The 20,813-nt window shown below is 40.8% G+C and overlaps 1 protein-coding gene across 1 annotated transcript in view; it reads left to right on the forward strand.

Moving 5' to 3' along the window:
* Positions 1-20,502, forward strand: part of SLC6A5 (solute carrier family 6 member 5) — a 34,425-nt gene extending 13,923 nt beyond the window's left edge. The window contains exons 11-17 of the mRNA XM_075712383.1: positions 1,575-1,699; positions 6,932-7,044; positions 7,321-7,452; positions 8,545-8,644; positions 14,428-14,528; positions 17,899-18,066; positions 20,347-20,502. Coding sequence (XP_075568498.1) covers positions 1,575-1,699; positions 6,932-7,044; positions 7,321-7,452; positions 8,545-8,644; positions 14,428-14,528; positions 17,899-18,066; positions 20,347-20,502 — 895 coding nt within the window. The remainder of the gene's footprint in view (positions 1-1,574; positions 1,700-6,931; positions 7,045-7,320; positions 7,453-8,544; positions 8,645-14,427; positions 14,529-17,898; positions 18,067-20,346) is intronic.
* Positions 20,503-20,813: the final 311 nt, after the last annotated feature.

Consider the following 20,813-nt stretch of genomic DNA (forward strand, 5'->3'; position numbering starts at 1 on the left):
TTCAAAATAATTTCCTACTAGTGTTTGAAAGTAATTTAATATAATTATCCTAAAATATTGATGAATAAGTAAGTGTTGCATACTCAGTAACTCCCACCCAGCAATCCTTTGGGTCCTATTTTTGAAAATGCTCATCCTGGGCTTTCATTTTTTTTGTTGATGTATGAACACATTGAGAATATCAGGACAAAAAATGGGAGAAGTGTCATGCTATCTTTCTGCATTCATTTAACAACGTTTTGGAGAGTTTGGAAAAAGTTAATGAAAATTTTGAATGAAATACATGGCAGCAAAGTATAAAAATCTTACAGGTCTAATACTAAATACATGCTTTACCTATGTCAGAGAGGGCTATGGGAGACTGAAGCAGAAATAATTAGAAAAGCTTAGTTACTTCTAATCTTTTTAATTTTACAACACATCTTGAATACTGAAATGAAGCATGACTGTTTTCCCTTTCAATTTTTGTATTCATTACATTCTAATACTGCAGATAGAATTGTAGTTTTCAGGTACATATTCACTTTAAATGTCATTAAATAATTTATAATTGCAGTAAATTTGCATAAATTCACTTCATAATGCATACCTAAAATATTTTACTTAAAACTTGTCTGGGTTTTGGAAGAAGATTAACACGTGATGATCTCAAACAGAACATTGTAATTTTTTTCTGTAGACCTGAAGAATTAACCTAATCATTCCTGTTAAGAGATGCTCTGCTAGATTCCAGAAGTTTGCCAGCTCAGTGAGGTTCTTGGCAGCTTTTCAGGTTGTATTTCATTCTGTTCCTGACAAATGAATAGCAGTAGGGATAAGCAATTCTAGCCAACTTAAAACCCAAAACATTTAAAGTGGGTGACTTGTTTGTTCCTAAGTTGTATTAGTTTACGGGGAAGTCTTCTGGACATGCATATTGTGAAGAAAAAATAAAAATCCTATCAAGAATGTAATAATTATGGATGGAGATCATGAGGGCTGGTTTCCTGTCAAGTCACACGTACTTACCCAGTATAGTATGACATTCAGGTATGGGTTTCTTGAGATTCCCTTAACAGCAGCAGTGATGGAAAATTGTACCAGGGAATCCTCTACAGATGGGCAGGCGTTTAAGTGAGTGCTGCAAGGTACAGAAAGCTTAACCCTGAAATTGTGCATATAAATACAAAAAAGATACAGGACAAAAATCACCTTACTTGGATGGTGGTGGTTATTCCGTATGTGAGCAGATATCCACATCAGGCAAAGAGTAAAACACTGCATTACAAATCGTGTCATCATTGCTGCCTTCTTCAGAGAGGCCAAGAGCAGAAATGCTCATCCTCCTTCTTGGCCTGTGGCTTTCTGTATAGCACGTGGGTGACGGAAAATTGCACAGCTGATTCCTGGTGGTGTTGTGAAGACTTCTGTCATCTCTGATCAGCACGAAATGCATCTGATAAGTGTAAAAGTATACCTTCATCAGCATTCCCACAGGATGTGTGTGCTCATGAGACTCCTTAATTGTGTACAAGCCCCTCCTCCCTTGCATGTATTACAACAAGGTGACGTGGCTTCTTGTGTTTTCTTTTCAGGGACACATTGATAGTCACATGTACCAACAGTGCCACAAGTATATTTGCAGGCTTTGTCATCTTCTCAGTTATTGGCTTCATGGCAAATGAGCTCAAAGTGAATATTGAAGCTGTGGCAGACCAAGGTAGGGTACACTGCCATTTCATTACTTAGGCACCTGGTGGCACCTTCAGCTCTTTTATTAATGATGACATTGACACTGGAGGTGGGAATAATGGCTTCAAACTGGAGTGGATTAGTAAACCACTTGTAGGCGTTTCTGTACGGGAGAAGGTGTGCTGGGAAGTACGCTGGGAAGTCAAGATATTACTTGAAGCCTCCTTATCGCTCATTTGGTAGAAGGAAAGAAGCTGAGACTCATTTAAAATCTTTCTGTAAATGACTGATGGGGGGGTAGGGTGAGATGTCTCCTTCACATACTCTAAGTGGTGACTGGTGTTCTCATTTGTCTCTGCTGCTGTTTGTCAAATCCTCTTCAAGGTAAAAGGTGTCACTGGTGGTGGGAATCTTGGATGAGAGGACAGTGGGCTTCGCAATATGGGGGGGTGGGAGAAATATGGTGTGAGAGGTGGATTGAGCTGAACTGTGGGAAAGTTGTGCCTCCATGGGGAAGTAAAAGATTTCTGAAGAACCAATTAGACGATCTTCGTTGGTGAAATGACATGGTTACAAATGGGGATCTGAAAGGCCTTAATTTGTAGATCTGAAAGTGAGTGAGAATAGTGTGACTGATGGAAGAACTGGTGCTGTCATGTATGATTTGGTATGAAGTAGCAGGAGGTAGGAAGGGAGGAGCTTTTGGGCTAAGAATCTGAGAAGTTTAAAGGGTTGTAAAAATCTGATGGGATTACAGAGGGAAAATTGTTACCTTAGTCTAGTCCTACTTTTCCTGTGAAACGTGCAGCACTTTGCCTCTAGGCAACCGACCCCCAGATATTTAAGATCATTTTGAACTGTGTTAAAAAGGCAAATTTTTAATAATTTTGTAATAACTTGTATACATATTTACAATCCCTCCACCATAGCTATTTCTGTGAGCACATGTGGGTGCTAAGTGTATTGTATTAGCTTTCAGCACTGATACGGTCATTTCTAAGCACTGAAGGACAGTGATTTATTAATCTCTGTGAGCCATGGGGATGGTTCCTCAATGTTATCCCCCCAGCCTGCAATAGCACAGAGCAAGAGGAGGCTCTGAATGGGAGAAGGATGGCAGAGTTAAAAAAATGAACGTCGCATACTCATGGCTTCTATACATTATGTGTCTCACTGTCTGCATTAATGTGAAGACACTCAACATTTTTTCTGACAGGTTTGTTGTGTGGATAAATTCAGTGCCACAAGGTGCTATGTATAGCCTAAGGTACCTGACTGACTCAGCATCATGATTCAGAAATTGCAGCAGTGAGTTGACAATAGGGGATAGAAATCAAGACAACTTTCCATAGTTTCTGTACAGCAATATTCATAGGTCATTCTGGACAAACTAGGTATGAAGGTTAATCCGCATTTAACAATGTTGTAGGAGCTAAATGTAAAACAGACAACATGAGCTGGGGACACAGAAATCCTGTAGTTGTAGGAACAAGAGCCGGTGAAGCAGATGACGCATTCTTTATTTTTTCTTGAAAAAAACCTGTTCTTGGAACTCTAATGTTTCTAATCGTTTATTAGAAACAAGCTACTACAGGTGAAAGGAGGAGAACAACAGAGGAGGGAACAAGATCTTGCTGCTGGTTAAGAAAAAGAAAAGGCTCTTAATTTCCTTTTGCTTATCCTTCTCTGTAAACTGAAACATGGATAATCCCACAGAATTTGCAGTACTTCTGACCTCAGCAAGATGCAAATAAAGGTGCTGGGTCACATTCAATTTCTGCAGCCCCTTTGGTTGGTAGTTGGCAGCCCAGATGTTGAGATGAGGGGAAGCTTGTGAGCTGCAGTTCAGGCACAGGGAGTTATTCAGTCTGGGGCTTGCACCAGCTGACCTGTGGTGGGATGGGCTGCTAAGTGGGCTGCGGATTCAGCTGGAGGGTCTGAGAGGAGAATTTCATAGGACGGTTAGCTAGCAAATAGTTTTTTTGATAGCAAGTAGAATCATAGAATGGTTTGGGTTGGAAGGGACCATAAGAGGTCATCTAGTTCAACTCCCCTGTAATGAGCAGGGACATCTTCAACAAGAGCAGGTGGCTCAGAGCCCCGTCCAACCTGACCCTGAATGTTTCTAGGGATGGGGCATCCACCACCTCTCTGGGCAACCTGTTCCAGGGTTTCACCACCCTCATTGAAAAAATTTCTTCCTTATATCTAGTCTGAATGTATCCTCCTTTAGTTGAAAAGCACTACCCCTTGTCCTGTTGCTCAGGCCTTATTAAAAAGTCTGTCCCCATCTTTCTTAGAAGCTCCCTTCAAGTATTGAAAGGCCACAATAAGGTCTCCCCTGAGCCTTTTCTTTTCCAGGCTGAACAACCCCAACTCTCTCAGCCTGTCCTCATAGAAGGGGTGTTCCATCCCTCTGATCATTTTTGTGGCCCTCCTCTAGACCTGCTCCAACAGGTCCATGTCTTAGTCCATGTGAAGTAGTAGGGGATACTGCGCTTGCAAGTTAACGTAATATCAATGCAGTCTTCAGTGCCTTGTCTCTTTTTTTTGGTCTGCCAGTCAGCTAAGTGGGAACAGAATATTTTCATTCTCATCCCCCTTTTCTGGCTGGATTAGACCATTATGTTTGAAAAACTCCACTTGAGGCCAGGTGTTTTAGAAGTAATGTTTCCATTAATCTTTTTATATTAGACTTTACCTCCATGCTGAAACAAACAAACAAACAAAACCCATCCCAAAATCTAAACCACAGTGTACTCACTGAAATTATTTGTAAGGAGTTAGAATCAAAGAAGCCGTGCTTGAGTGAAGCTGCAGTGGAAGCTACAAAGGGGTGGACAGGGCGGGGACGAGGAGACATAGCTGTTAGGGATGGTGGAGGGAACACTTGGTTCAGCTGGTTCATCTCCCTGGAGATGGCGTTATATTTAGCGCAGGGGATGGCAAACCCTTGTCTGTTGAGCGCTTGTTGGTGGTCTTTGAGTGAGCGACTGACTAGTCACAGGCTGGAGCTCTCTGTTCCCAGCTGTTTCAGCAGCTGTTCAAGAGGATGTGAAAAGCTGTCAGGAGACAATCTTATTGTAGGGGTGTCCGTGCATTTGTAAGAGCCCATTTAGGCCATTTAAAAAATATTTCACGAGGGTAAGACTTCACTGTTCTCCATGATAGGAGGAAACAAAATTTAGTCCCATATGAGAAGACGACTGTACAGTAGGAAGAGAGTGAAGATTAGGGATAACTGCAGGCTGACTTAGCACATTGAATTAACAGAATTGAAAAGCAGACCCAGCAAGCAGGGAAAAGAGCCAGCCCTTGTCCCTGCCTACCTTTTTTTATTCTAAACTTGTATTTCTTTTTGCAGTGAAGGAGAAAACAGCAGAAATTACGATCTCCCTTCAAGATTTTAAAACATTGAATGAAATTGTTAATGTAAATGGGAAGGAATTTGTTTTTCTTTTTACCTCCTAAAATATTAATCTGAAATACATGGTGGTTTTTCATTTAGAATCTTCCTTTCAGGAAGAACTCGTACCTGATGAACAAATAAAACACTCTTCATAGAGGGAAAGACAGGACAATCTATTTTCATTCCACTCTCTCAGTTTGATTAAGAACACACTGCAGTTGAAAAATTTTAGCAATTTAAAATGAACGTTCAAGGTCATTTGACTTTTTTTTTGTTTCAACACTCATAAAAACTTTGGAGTTTTCCTGGCTTTATTAGCCCTTTAGAAAGAGTTTATATCCCCCTAAATCTCAGAAGATGGAAGGATGGGAGCCAGCCTCCTTGTGACTGTTTACCTGTGCCTGGATGCTCCCTGGCATGTGATACCTTGGAGAGTTATGAGGGGCCAAGATGGAGAGATGTGCACTTTCATTTTCTATAATTAAACTTTTCCTAAAATTGTGATTAATGGGAACTCATTATTCTGAGACTTAATTAAACTTTGACATGCAGGAATCTAGTGGAAACAGAGCCCTTATCTCTAATAGTCAAGAAAAAAATCTTTACTCAAGAGACAAAAGCATGTGTCGATGAATACATAGTGGTTCTATAATCACCTTCCTATTCCAAAAAGCCATTTTTCTGCAGCACGTTTTAAAGGCAGCAACACTTACCGAGTCATGTACAGTGTTATCTTTTTACCATGTTGTTAACTTTTGTATTTGTCTTTTGTTCAGAAGGAACTCCAAATACTTTGCAAGTTGCCCGTGGAGATTATTTCACATGCTGCTAGAACTGTCTTTTTCTTAGTACGTGAGAAAGCAACAGTTCACTCTCCAACAGAAACAGTGTGGGGAGCCGTAGGAAATGGGATGCAAAACCTAGATTAGAAATGGCCAGGACAGAGTGAGTTTGGAGCCCCTTCTCGTGGCATGGGTCATGGCATCAGTACAACTTGGCTCTCATTTGTGTCTCACCTGACAGGAAACGTCCTTCAGAGCGTTTGAAGTGCGCACTCCTTTAGCTGGGATAACTGGAGAAGTGCCCTCGACTGTAATGCTACCACCACATTTCTGCAGCTTTTGCTCCCAGGCAAATCTAAGCATACTTCTAAAAATATTTTTTCTTCACAGTCAATAAAAATTATAGCCCAAGACAACAAACCACCAGAGAAAGGAAAATTCATGGTCAAGGCTTTAAAAGACCCCATCTCCTTATTTTTTCTGCTGTGCATTATTTCAGAATTTCTTGTAGATTTTTTTAGATTCACGGTAGTTATTACCTTGTCTCTGGTATCAGCTCTGTGTGTCTGTTATGTTCTCTCCTTCTCATCTGACTGTGTGCTGATGAGTTAAAGAGTATTTTCCATTCATCCCTGTAGTACTGAGGTGTGGATGATTGCTGTGTTGATCTAAGGCTCGGTTGCTAACTGGCAGGAACAGTGGTAGAAATTTGATCACTGAGCGGGAAAGAAACATAGCTGCAGTGCATGATTTTTGTTTATTTTTTGTATTTGGATCAGTATATTAGTATACTGATTAAATATGTATTCTGCAGCTTGGAAAGTAGGGGTGTATGAGTGTTTTGAAACTTACAGCCAAAATAGAAATTAATCATGCGAGGCTAAATTCTGCAATGGTTAAATCTTTCTGTAAATAGGAGAGACTGAATCGGATATTTTTTACTTTTACCAAGTGAAGTAATATTGTATTATACTTTGAAACATGACTCTTCACGTTTCCCTCTTTTCCATTCAGTGAACAATGTTAATGCAATGCAAGATACCACAGCCTTTCTTTTTCTCATTTCCAGGTCCTGGAATTGCTTTTGTGGTTTACCCAGAAGCCTTAACTAGGCTTCCCCTCTCTCCATTCTGGGCTATAATATTCTTTTTGATGCTTCTGACACTTGGATTGGACACTATGGTAAACTGCTTTTGTTTCCCATTCTTTTTCTCTTGCTGTTCCTATTTATTTGTTTGGAGGACTGTGAGATTAATTGCTGTTTTCCATGCGGTCAGTGAACCGCTTTCCAAAAAGAGGAATGAGGTAAGGCCATCAATGCTGAAGTCATTTGGGTGAAGCTTTGGCGTTGACATCTGAGCATTTAATACCTAGGATTTGAAATTCTCTCACATTCCATTATATCCAGTTGGACCGCTTTGTGTGCACTGAAATAAGTCCGTTTATTTTGTCTTTTAGTTTGCCACTATCGAGACTATAGTGACCTCCGTTTCAGATGAGTTCCCCAAATACTTACGTACGCACAAGGCACTGTTCACTCTTGGGTGCTGCATCTCCTTTTTCATCATGGGATTTCCTATGATCACTCAGGTAATAATATTGTCTTTGAGCATCACTGCCTGTCCCCAGTCCCCCTCTGGTGGCCATTCTCCTCTTGCGCAAGTTGCAAAAGGTTAAGCTGAATTCTGCCGCATGCACAAAGACACCGGATGAGTCTGAAAGCCTTATATATATATATATTTTTTTTTTTTTTAAATGGATGCTCTGACTGAGATATATTTAAAAGACTTTGCTATTCAAATCTTTCTGAGAATCAGACTTCTAAAATTTATCCCTAGTCAAATGTCTCCAAAGTAGTCATGTAAATTAGGTAATCATGTAAAAAAAAAAATAATTGTATGTCTTAGAAACGTGCACACCAGTTTTGGGTGCTTTCCCTCCCAGATTAGATATATACTGATAGTCTTAGCAAACTGTAGTGTTAATAATTAAATTCTCATCTACCGTTGCTAGTCTTCAGTGTCTTTTGTCCACTAGTTCCTCCAGTGTTACAAATTCTCAGGAATTTCAAGAGGAGGTGCACAAAATCTGTCTTACTATTCATCCTTTTCCCCCCTTTTTCTTTCTTTCCCCTCACCTCATCACCTACCAGCTCAACTTTGCTGTTCCAAAGCCTAGGACGGATTCAGTCCTTCCTACCTTCCTTCTTTCCCTTGAATTATACTGCTTACTCTCTGCCCTGAAGATAGGGCTTTATATCCTTTCCAAAGAGATGAACTAGACTCACTATTACAGTATTCCTGGTTTCAATGGTGATTTTGCTTTTGATGTAGTATTAAGTGGTTAGAGACGCTGCTGCTGGAAGGTCTGGTCGCACTTCACTCCTTAATATGAAAAGACTGAAACCCATGTCTTCCCAAGGTGTGTTAGCTACCAGACTCAGGTGTACCTTCTGCTTTTTTTATTGTTGGATTTGATATTCATTCAGCCAGAAGGAAGAAACTATAGGGCAGCGTGAGTCTGTGTCCAGTCAATGTTTGGAATCTTACTTGGGACTGACAGTCCCGGGTCCTGCTCCTGTCCATTTTGCCTACCTTAGCACCAGTTAGAGTTGTGGCACATATGAAGAGAGAAACCAGCTATATGCCACAAATAATGGCTATTTTCTCCTTTTTTCTTTAGGGTGGAATGTATATGCTACAGCTTGTGGACACTTATGCAGCTTCTTATTCTCTTGTCATCATTGCCATCTTTGAGCTTGTTGGAGTTTCCTATATATACGGTAAGAAAAAATACTGTTATTGGACAGCCTATGTCAAAGTAACATTTTAGCATATGGTAAAGTAGCTGGTAACATGAAATTCTTAAGGAGAGGAGTAACACTTTTTTTTTTTTTTTTTTTTGATAAGAAGCCTCAAAATTTCCTTATTTTGAATGGAAGCATAATGGGACTTCATTACTATAGGGTTCCTTTAAATATATGTATTCAAAAGACTTTTATATAGTCTAATGTCCCTTTTCCACCAGTAGCTTAGACTCAATGCTTAGAGATGAGTTTAAGAATAAACCAAGCATTTAGTGACACTTCTTCAGGGGCTCTTTCACACTCTAACAGTTTTAGGCTCAGAGACTTCCTGAGCCAGAATTGGTATCTTTGCATTTAACTTCTGAAGGATTTATTTTCCAGGTACATGTCCAGCCTTCCCTTTAGACCATCTGTGCATAACACAGAATCAAGACTATGCAGCTACCCAGAGCGATTAATTATGCACGGTGGCAACACCAGTTATATTGCTCCATGTTGAGGTACATTAAATTATGAGGAAGATCCTCAGCTAGTATAAAGCAGTGCAATTACCTTGATGCTACTGTAGCTATGTCTGTTGATACCAGCTGGTGATTTGCTACCAAATTTGTCCAGTGCTTTCAGGAGATTGATTCTTGGAAATGCATGATCTCAGGTGGTTGTAGTAGGAAATGCAGAGGTCTCCCTGCATAACAGATGATTAATTTGTGTCTGGAGGGTGGTGGTGCCGCTTAAGACTTGTCTTCAAAAGCAAAGCAAGATCTGAATCTCAGCGTTAAAGACAACAAAGATAAGGCTGTTTCCCCTGTTGCTAAGGATGGGAATGAATTACATATTTTCTATCAGCGAGACATAAACAATCCTGAGATGTTCTGTTGAAGGTGCATATTAGCTGCATGATCTTAGGCTCTAGTCCTGTGCACTGGATACTTAGATCTACCTACATTGTGGGGTGCATGCTGTAATATAAATGCATTAAAAAATCGTATGTAATTCAAAACATGCAGAATTTGTTGCTTTTGCTTGAGAAATGAATGTTGTAGACAGGACAGGGAATCAGCCCTTCCTGGTTTTCTCTAATTTCATGGAAATACAGAAGCGTATTTTATCTCCACTGACATCTAATCCAGGGAGCAGGCTTGAATGGTTTTGTAAGCTGTCAGATATGACCTAGTGAGGAAGTGTTAGAGAATACAATGGAAAAAGCTAAAACACCAAGAGAAAAGTTGATTGAGACCGGTCATGTTTTGGTTGATCAAAATGTTTGCTGCTTTTTATGTCCCTGAAATGTAAGTATTTTAAATAGAGTTGGTTTAGAAGTGTAATCTCTGTGAGTGAAATGATATTGGTAATTGCTATCAGCTTTACATTTAACCAGCCTTCTCAAAGGACCTGAGTGTAATGCTTTGAGATATCTCCTGAAGTGAAGTCAAGTCAAGAGACGGATTTTGGGTATTACTTGGCAGAACTCCTGGTTTGGAAATCAATGCTGGCAAGTTGTGCCATTGCTCTGTGCTTCAGTCTCCACGAAGACATGCAAGGTTTGCCCATTCCCTCCCCCCAGTTACCACAAGGTTTAGCATTTACCCATTCCTGTGGAAACACCGCTGGGTACGTGCGTCTGAGACAGTAGCGTCTGGTTATCGTACTGACCAGTTTCCCAGTTTTCCTAAAATCAATACAATTCCGTAAGAGGTGGTGAGTGGGAATGCTCAAGAAGAGTATAAGGGTTTGTTGGGTTTTTTTACCCTCCTTCCTCCTCATCTGCTTGCTGACAGCATGCCTGAACAACGCTGTGCTAAAGCACTAGATGTTGTCGTTCCTCCTGGCCAGCGGTATCTACAGCATCACCCAGTCTGTGCCAAAAAGATTGCCCCCCTTAAAGCCATTGCCATCACTGTGCAAGATAAAAATTCCTTGTTTAGAATATTTTTAAATAATCCCCAAACTACTTAAATCTGTAGAATTTCTTTGTTCTGTGTGTTTTTAAATAAGAGTGAAGGTAAACAGGGAACAAACACTGGCTCTGTTCCTCCTCTGACCACTGCGTGGCAGAAGCACTACAAACCTGCCTTTGTGGAAGAAGATTTTATTAGGCTTGTAAGCAAATCGCTCTGGCTAGTGCCTGCTTTGCCCAACAAATTCAGTATCCCTTAAAACACTAACTTTTATGAAAACCATAGAATAATACAGAAATAGTGTCAGCACTGCAAAGGAAGGACTTGAATAGAGAAGAACTTTTTATTTTTTTAGTTACATATTACTTCAATGTAATCAGACTTGGAAAAGCTCTGCTGATTACAAGTCATTCTTTCCACGTTTTCTGTACCAACTGATTGTTAATCAACAGGTGTTAGTAAAGCCTTTCATATAAACTATTTCGAAGATTATTCCCTGGAATTAGCCTTTTGCTAGGCTAAAGAGCTTCCAGGTTTTTAGCACAAAAAAGGGAAGGTTTGCTTTACAATCATTATCCACTTCACTAATGTATCACAGTTACTTCTGCTGCATTAAAGCTACTTTTCTAAGGACTGTTCATAGGAATACAGCTTGTATATTTGTGATTTGCATGTTGTAAATGCAAGTGAAGCTGCTGCTCTTGTTATATTCCTTTAAGCAGTGCTTAAAATTGGCATAATATATTTTCAAGCTCTGACAATTGCTGTTTTACACTCCACTGACACCTTTGTATACTTGTACTATTCGTAGCAAGCAGGTTGGCACAATAGTGGCAGGTGCTTTTATGGTGAAATAAATCTGCCTTTAGTTCTTGTTACATGTTCTGCTTGCTGAGCTTGCTGAGATTTTTAAATTAAAAAGAGGCACACTTGGTTATTTCCTTGCAATCATTTATTTTTCAGTAGAGCCAGTGCTACATAATCCAGTCAAATGCTGTTTTTTATTTTGCATGCTGTTATAGATGTTTATTCTCCAGTTGTTTAGATTATGATGCATGATTGATAAAGAATAGCTTAAAGCGGCGGGTATTAATTTAATCATCAGCTTAATTCCCACTGTTGTATTTTGCAATGTGAAGCTAAATACAAAGATCCTCGTGCCTGAGCGAAACGCTGTTGGAAACTGAAAATGTATGACCTTAACTTTACTCGTGCTCCTTCTAGAACTGTTTTTTGACAGTCTGTTGTTGGGGAGGTTCATCGTCAGAGCGAGCGGTAACTGCTGCAGTGTATTTGTAGAAAGTGTTAGTAATTTTGAACATTTTACCTGTAGCAGAATATTGAAGTAGCTGTCTGCCTCGGTTTGCATTCTTCTTTTTAATGGATTTCATATCTGCAGCACTTATGAATACATCATCCTACTTTCGAGAGTGAAAATTGAGATATGGAATATAATGTATTGTTTATTTTCCAAAGTTATTCAGCAGGCCTGACTGGTCTGAGAGGGAGACCAGATATACTAAGATTTAATCAGCTTTCTGTTGACTAAAGCATTCTTTGCATTGTTCTGTGGAACTTGACAAACCTATTTTCCGTCTTTCACTGAGGAAGAGATGAGTACTGTGTAATCCCTGTATCTGTTTACATGCATTTGACTCCTGAACTGCTCATATTTAAAAGTGCCTGAAGCTGCGAATATCTACCAACAATTCTAAGAAGGAACTAAATTATTGGAGTTTCAAAAAAAAACCTGTGCAGATTTGCATGAAGCTTGTATGAATTTTGGAGGCTGAAGCCCCTGGTAACTATCCAGTTAGGTATAACTCCTTTGCTGCAGCAAGTGTGGCTGCAGCAAAGACACTCAGATGAGCTTTAAACTTTGTGGAAAGACCCCTCAGCCCATACCTTCTGCTGCTGCAACTAGTTTAAAACTAGTTTTGTTCCCACCGCAGCACGCTGCAGGGATGACTGCTGCATGAGCGTCTCCCAAGCAGCTCGCTGCAGGTGGCGTGCTGAACTGTAATAAGCAGGTAAATAAAACACCGGGGCAAGTCATTCAGTTGCAGCTAAGATCTTCTTTCGGGTCCGTAACACAGTGACCCTGGGGGTTACGGTCGGTCCAGGCACCAAAGCTCTGTTACAAAATGGAGAAGCACACGATGAGTCAGATGGGTGCTGAAGTACGGTGATTCCATGGGTTGTAAAAATTACATGCATTTTCCAGAGAAGAGAAGGGGCTTTCTGAAGAAGAGCATTTGCTGTAGTCAGTGCAAAAGAGAAAAAGAGGGAGAGAAATTTCAGTTACAGAAAAAAATGTGAGATCTGGGTCACCTTGAGTTAGTTTTCTAAGCTTGCATCCGCTGCAGGTTGTCGTTTTCCCCGCCCCTAAATACAGTTCTTGCAATACCATCTTCTTGTTTAATTTCTGGATTTTTCTTCTCTAATTCTTATCATACCACAGTTTTTTAGCTTTTCTCTGACATGCTGTCTGCCTGAACTGGCTTGCTCGGTGCTCGCCGGCTCCGAGCTGGGCCTTTAGGGCTGCCCCAGCACCATCTAGCCCCGCTGCTTCCTGAGAGGCGCATCAGAAGACACTGAATAATGAACCATTGCTATTTTTTACCTTCTTAATTCTTGGAACAGTCAGGTGGATAGATTTATTTCTCCTTGATATCAACAGAAAGGCTTCAAAATTAGGTGGATCAAGCCTGGGGATTATCCCTTCTTACATTCAGCAGCTGCAGTGGCTGGCTATAAAGGCAATAAGAACATAAAGCAGTTTATTACTTTTGTTCCAAGTACTTCTTCCATCACTCAGTGACTTGCCTCCAATATTCAAGCTCCATCCCTGTCCCCACATCATAAAAGTTAGACTAAATGCTGTAGAATAATGCTTTGTAAAATTTAAACGACAGAGATGATCACCTGCTTTATTAGGTAAAATTGGTGCAAATTTGAAATGTTTGTGTGACAGCTGAGCTCAGCCTTGGACCCCAGACCTCCCTCTTACCATCATTAGAAAAGCTGGAAGAAATTTCAGTTTTGTTTTTATTCCTTTTGGATAAATTACTAATAGCTGTACCGAGTAGGGGCCATTTGCCTAAACAGCTCTGCAGAAGGCGGCTGAAAAGCAGACTGGCTTTTACCAGATGGGCAATAGCAGCTGCTGGGCCAGCACAGCTCTTCCAGTTGCATGGCGTGGCCAGGGAGATAGCTCCAGAGATGGCCGAAATACCATTTCCCAATCTTGCGTGGTTTATTAACTCAAGTTACTTTATAGATGCAATCAATACAATAATCTGAAGAATTAACACGTCAGTCAATCTGTTTAGTCAAACAATATTGAATATAATTTAAAATATTTACAGGTGCTCTCTAATAATTTTAAATATTGCTTACATATCAGGTGAAAAATAACAGGACATTATAATTTTCAATGCTAAGTGATACAGTTGTACCCCAGTCACATAGTAGGCCTAGAGAAGCTCAAGTATCATCTATGCTGAACCAGGTATACAGATATTAATAAAGTTCATCTTCACAGTGAAATATAACGAGTATGCACATAATTGCAGCTAACCAGTATGTACTATTAATGCTTTAACCCGAAACATACTGAACACTTAATGTCTGTGTAAAAGCTCAATTTTGTTTTATTCCTTAGGAAGTAAATATCTTATTAGAATGGCTCCCACCATAATAGTCTCATTTTTTACTGGGTATTAGATCTTCCTCTGAGGTTTTCAACCCACAAGTCTGAGTTTGTTTTTGTCATTAGACACAAGGGAGGTCACAAGAGCTGTGTTGCAATTGCAGCTGGTTTCTTTCTTACCTGATTGCATTTACTTTTGCTGTTTACAGGATTGCAAAGATTTTGTGAAGATATAGAAATGATGATTGGATTCCAGCCAAGTAAATTCTGGAGAGTCTGTTGGGCATTTGTGACCCCAACTATTTTAACAGTAAGCAAAAAAATTTTTAATGTCGTCTCCAAAGAGTTTTGTTGTTGTTTGTTTTTTCATCATTCATGACGTTTCTGAATGGTAGCAATTAGATCTTGGATGCAGATACCTAGACACACGCACATGTGCGCACGTATGTTCTTGCATGTATGTGTAGTAGACAGAACATAAGTAATGGTATTTTTGGTGAGGGATGGTGAGGCTCCACGTGCTGCCATGGTAGCCTTTCCCTCTCTGTGCAACCATTTTTGATTATTGTATACATATGTGTGGGTGTAATATATGTGTAAGTATATATATACATAGAGAGGGAGAGGAAATGAGATGATCCTCCCGTCTGCTCTCAGGCTGAGCTAGGGAAAAACCATTTTATTGAGTCATAAACTAATCTCAGAGACACGCTTTGGAAAGGCTTACGTGGAAATTTGAGTGACAAAGTTTTAGCTGCAAAGACGAAGATATTTTTGCAGAGGTTGAAATAGTTATGTTTAACATACATACGAATACTCGCTAACAAACAGAAATCCCTTCAGGTTGTCTAAAAAAGAAATAAAAAAGAAAAAAAAAAGAACAAGAAAAAAGAACAAAAGAAAAAATAAGAAAGGAAAAAGGAAAAAATAAGAAAGGAAAAAGGAAAAAATAAGAAGGAAGGAAGAAGGAAGGAAGAAGAAAGGAGGAAGGAAGAAGGAAGGAAGAAGGAAGGAAGAAGGAAAGAAGAAAGAAGGAAGGAAGAAGGAAGGAAGAAGGAAGGAAGAAGGAAGGAAGAAGGAAGAGAATGAAAAAAAGAAAAAAGATAAAAGAAAGAATGAAAAAAGAAAGAAAAAAGAAAGAAGACAAAAGAAAGACGAAAGTCAAAAGAAAGAAGAAAGTCAAAAGTCGAAAGGAAGTCGAAAGGAAGTAAGTCGAAAGAAAGAGGAAAGAAAGAAGAGGAAAGACAGAAAGAAGGAAGAGGAAAGAAGGAAAGAAGGAAAGAAGAAAAGGAAACAAAGCAAGCCAAAAGGAGCCTTCGGTTGCGGCCCCCCGCCCCCGCCGAGCCCAGGCGGCCGGGGCGGGCAGGGGATGCGGCGCCTCCCGGCCCCGCCAGGTGGCGCTGTGCGACCGCGGCTGGCGGCGCGGCCCCGGCGCGGGGGGGCCCGGGGGGGCCCGGGGCTGCGGGGAGGGCACGGCCCTGCCTCTGCTGCCTTCGAAAAAAACGACCGGAAAGGACGCTTTTAAATTTAAAAGAAGATTGCGTTTCGGTTGTTTTTGTCGTTCTTTTATTTTTCTTTCTGCCCCCAAACCCAGAGTGATTCTTTACTTCAAATTTAGGTCTCCACTTAATCTAAAAGATGGCACGTTCTCAATTTTACCATCGCTACGCATGCCTTTTCAATTCCAAGAGCCAAACTACAATAACTATAGCTACGTTTACTACCTAGCTCTAACACAATGTTTCCTTCGCTACAATCTTTAATGGCATAGCCTGTTTGGGCGCAAGAATGAAAGAAGTCTTTTAGCCATTTCAAAAGCCTTCAGCCTGAGAAGTCAGTCCAAACCAGCCGAGCCTTCTTTCACCGGTATTCAAGTTTGAGAGAACATACTTTGGCCCGAAATTCCTCAGGCCTGGACCACAGGTGCAGCAAGACGGTCAGTATTTGCGTAGGGTTTTAAAAACTCACCATTTTGCAGCAGCGCTAAATAGTTCCTACAAGTCTTCACAGATTTTTAGGTACAAGATAAGAAAAGATACCGGGATGTCTGATAGGACACGCGTTTTGCAACAGCAAGTATGATGTGAGCTGGGTGGGGTGGAGAAGCAAAATGGTGACTCTCTGGTCCTTCGCAGTCACTTCTTCCAGAGTAGTGACTTCCATCTTCTGTGATTCTATGATTTTGCCTCATGTGCTGGGAAGTTCCTATCTGTGCTGTTCTTTAGTGCAGCGTAAATGTTGGTAAATTTTTTTTATTTCTGGAGGGAAAAAAAAAAAAAGGCTCTCGATAAAGTTAGTAACTTCTTTTCGGTATTGTTAATCCAGGAATGAGGTGGTGTTCGTTTGGGTTTTTTTTTCTGAAAACTGAAAAGGTTTAGTTTTTGCAGACAGGAATGCATGTGTGAAGGGACTAGTGAGTCTTGGTGAGCGCAACAAAATCCTGAGTTGCGAGGAAAAGAAATTTTCTGCAATGAGAACCATTTCTCCAGTGGGTATAATGAAGATATTCTACCTTCCCGCATAGATTTTCTTTACCGGCTGTCTTCACTGAAGTATATTATTGCTGTGCATGAAGAACAGGTAGATCTGTCTTACCTATCCAGTGGCAACTGTTGTTTGATTGTGACAATATAGAGGTAGAGTTTGTAAATCCATTTTTAGAAGTCTGAAGACATAGCCCAGTTTAATCTATAGTACTAGGATAACATCAACGGCAATGTCTTTTCTCTTTTGAGGGCCTTGTTAAAAATGAAGCCATGCGCATGTAAGTTTTTTTTAAAAATCTCTTTTTTCTTCCAATGGCTGTTTTCAAGATGCTGCCTTAGACCCATTTTTACACTTCTGAAGGGAATTGTAAGGCTTTTCTGCAAATTGTTCAGTTCCTTTACTGATCAGACTTGCACTCTTAGCTACTGCCAGTAATCACAACCAGGGACTAGGAAATTACGTTGTCTCTTAAGGAAAGCAAATTTGGAAAGCAAACAAGGTCAGTTCAAACATGCATGTTCTGTTGTTGTTCCCTCCAAATGCAATATTTAGTGAACTTATGGTGAGAAATAAATTGGCACTGATCAGTTGTAATTCAATTTTTAGACAAAGCAAAACCAAGCGATACATTCTTTTCTATTATTGCCTTTGTAAAGCTAATATTTGATACATTTGGATAGTCTAATATTAGACTTTCAATTACTCCACATCTCTGGAAATAAAACTGATCATTTTTATATGTCCCTTCACCTAGTTATACTGCTATAAATCTTCTGTGTGCAATTATTGCGAGCGCAGGCATTTCCCAAAAGTTACTGGATTATGCACAAATGTAAGCAGATGTATTGCCATTCATGCAGTAAGTGAAATGGAGTAACTTAGCATAATCACATTAGGTGTAACTGCCAATAGACCATGTAATAAAGCATGTTACTCTAAGGGCAAGATTCTAATTTCAATTCTTCTGGCATAAATACAGTGGGGTTTGTGGGATTTTGCAAGATTTCCATGAAACTCATTAGATTCAGACTCTGACCTGTTTATTACAGCTTGTGGGAGCGCCCTGCCGTAGGTGTATGTGCTTTTATCTGTATTCCATGTGTACCATCTCTGTGTGTGGTTACCTACCGTTCGTTGCATAGCAGGCTTGTTTTGCTTATTCAAACATATTTGTTTTCCTTCCTTGTTTCCAGTTTATTCTTTGCTTCAGTTTTTACCAATGGGAACCAATGACTTACGGAGCTTACCACTATCCAGGCTGGTCCATGGTGCTCGGATGGCTGATGCTGGCCTGCTCAGTTATCTGGATCCCGGTTATGTTTGTGATAAAAATGCATCTAGCCCCGGGCAAATTTATTGAGGTAATCCTTCTGTCTTTTTTGCTGCTTAAAAATATGGTCACAAGAGACTGTTTTATTTTACATTGATTTTTGTGATATTGAATGTCTAAGAGCGCTAAGATTACTTTCTGGTGAGCTAGTTATTGTGTTGCAAAGAGACGCTCTGTTGATCTGAAATGCAGACCTTCTATTCCCCGTTCCTCAAAAAAACCCAACGCTCCTAAATTATTAAGTGATTGCTTTTACGAGAACTAGGAGTTACAGATTTCATACGCCCCAGCGTGGTGGTACTGAGAGAAAGCTGTTCTCCTGGCCCTGTTGGCCTTTTTGCAAAAGCCGTGCATAGATGCAGGAAGCATCGACTGGCGGTGTGCATCGTGTCGCAGCGAGCCCAGCAGTCAGTGCCAGGAGATGCCAGTCAGGAGCTGCCTGTTTGCAGAGCGCGAGCCGCTCGGGTACCGGCGTCATCCAGGATGTGCTCGAGGAGGTTGTGCCACTTGAGGAAGTTCAGGAGTAGGACGTATGAAAAGACCTCGTGCTCTACAGCTCAAACCGCTCACTGTAATACTTCGCTGACAATCTTCCTTTTCCCCCTTCTTGATCTCTTTCTTTTTTCTTGACTAAGCTGATCCTCTCTGGCACCTGGGCTTCAAAAATCCCAGGCGGCACTTTAGTTTTATGCTGCTTTTGTTTATTTTGCAAATCGGATTCCTGTCACTTCCCCTCACCGCTCCAGAAAGGTGGCAGTCCCCTTCAGCTCCGTGTCCCTGTGCCCTGGCCCTGCCTGCCACCCCAGCTGCCACCACCGCCGCTTCCCGGCTGTTCCCAGCCCGCTGGCTCCTCGGCTCCTTGCAGGGTGTGGTACAGCAATATCTTTCTCATGTCAGCATTTCACGCCTTTGTTGCCTCCACCTTGTCATCTGAAGAAGTTCAGTGGTCTTATTTTTGGCCTTCGAGGCTTTCTCAGTTCTGGCCTCTCCTCGCTGCACGCTGCTTGCGCTGCTCCCTCCTCGGGACGAGGAACAGACACTCGCCTCCCTTTTCCAGCTCTCCTGCAAAACCCGTCAGGCCTGTTAGATGCCTCAAAAATGGAAGGGAGAGAAAATGTACTAAAATAGAATAATCTTTCGGTCTCTCAATATGTCACGCTACACGCGTCTAAGGGAGAAGACCGTGCTTTTCTGCTTCCCATGGAGCAAAGGAGTTTAATATTAAGTGGTGGGACACCCTCGGGAGAGCACGCGAGCGCGCGGTTGGCACTAGGCAAGGAGGCCACTTGTCTCAAGGGCCATTCAGCCCTTGTGTAGTGCACGTTGGAGTGCGTAGGTCAGGAGACAACTGCTCCTGCTGGAAAGGAGCTAACGTGAAAGTAGACTTATTTGTTCATCGTCTCACAAGTTTCTCTCATTGACACAAATTGTTCTGCTTCAAATCTTCTATGTGTAGTATTGCCATATATATTGCCGCAAAAATAGGGGCCTCTTGGTACTGTCCCTCTTGTAGTGCACCCAAAGAAACACCAAAAAGTTGGATCTGTTTTGGAGGGGCTTTTGCTAAGCTATTTCAGCCGTAGCCCGGTATTTCCTGAATACCAAGTCTGCTGCATAAAATTATTATGGTTGATTTGGGAGGTAAGAGTTGCAAGCTGGTAATTAAGCAGAGATTAAAATAACTGATACAGAGGTCTGATTCATTTTATTAGGTAATAAACATATAATTGTTCCCTCTTAAGTCATCAGAAATATGGTTTCTTTCCTTTTTATCTGTAAATGCACCGATCAAATTATATATTCAATAAAGAAATCAGCGGAAAGATTAGAAGATTTTTGTTGTTTGCCAGGTTAATGTTCTCCTCTTTCTTTTTTCCTGCAGATAGAAATGAAGCATTTTGTCATCTCAAAATTAAAATCTTTGTTCATTCATAGCAATGTACTTCTTTTTGGTCATTTGTATACTTTGGGGAAATATGCTAAACAGAAATCCAATTATTTTAATGCAGTTACCCACTGCTTAGACCATTGGGCTAAGAAATTGTGCACATGTCCTTCAGTAAGTGAGCCTCACAAATTGTAGCAGTGGTTCTGAGCTCCCCTTATATGGTGAGGGGAGAATGTATAATTAAAATCTGGGCGCTTTATCCTCTATTAATCTTGCAAACTTTGTGCAAAACAAACGCTGAGCAGTGGAGCATTGCAGGACCATCATCAATAATCTCAAACGAGCCTATTCTTATTTCTTCTGCGTTGTACTTCTGCTGCGTAACTTCAAATGAGACTCTCTCTTCTCTCCCCCACATTGCAGCGACTCAAGTTGGTGTGCTCTCCACAGCCTGACTGGGGTCCGTTTTTGGCCAAGCACCGCGGTGAACGTTACATGAATATGATTGATCCACTGGGAACCTCTTCCCTGGGACTTAAACTGCCAGTGAAGGATATAGAACTGGGGACCCAATGCTAATAATTATTACACGGGTGGCAATAACATTGTCAGCCTTTTCTGATCTTTTTTTTCCATTTTGTTTCCCCACCGTTTCTTCTTTCCTTTTTCGCAGCACCTGAAAGTGGTTGCTTAGGAAAGTAGGACTTACTGTTGCATGCCATAGGGAAGACCTAGCTAGACCACTTCCAGGTGTAGGTGATGCCCATGACACGTTCTGTACCCGGCGAAATAGCAAAAGTGTGTCGTGCAACGGGTGACACAGCAGGTTTTGTCAGGTTATGTAGGAATAAACAAAACACAAGGGAAAAGTCTTTTAAGGAAATTATGTG

This window comes from Pelecanus crispus, chromosome 6 (genome assembly GCF_030463565.1).
Source record: "Pelecanus crispus isolate bPelCri1 chromosome 6, bPelCri1.pri, whole genome shotgun sequence".
Taxonomy (NCBI): Eukaryota; Metazoa; Chordata; class Aves; order Pelecaniformes; family Pelecanidae; genus Pelecanus; species Pelecanus crispus.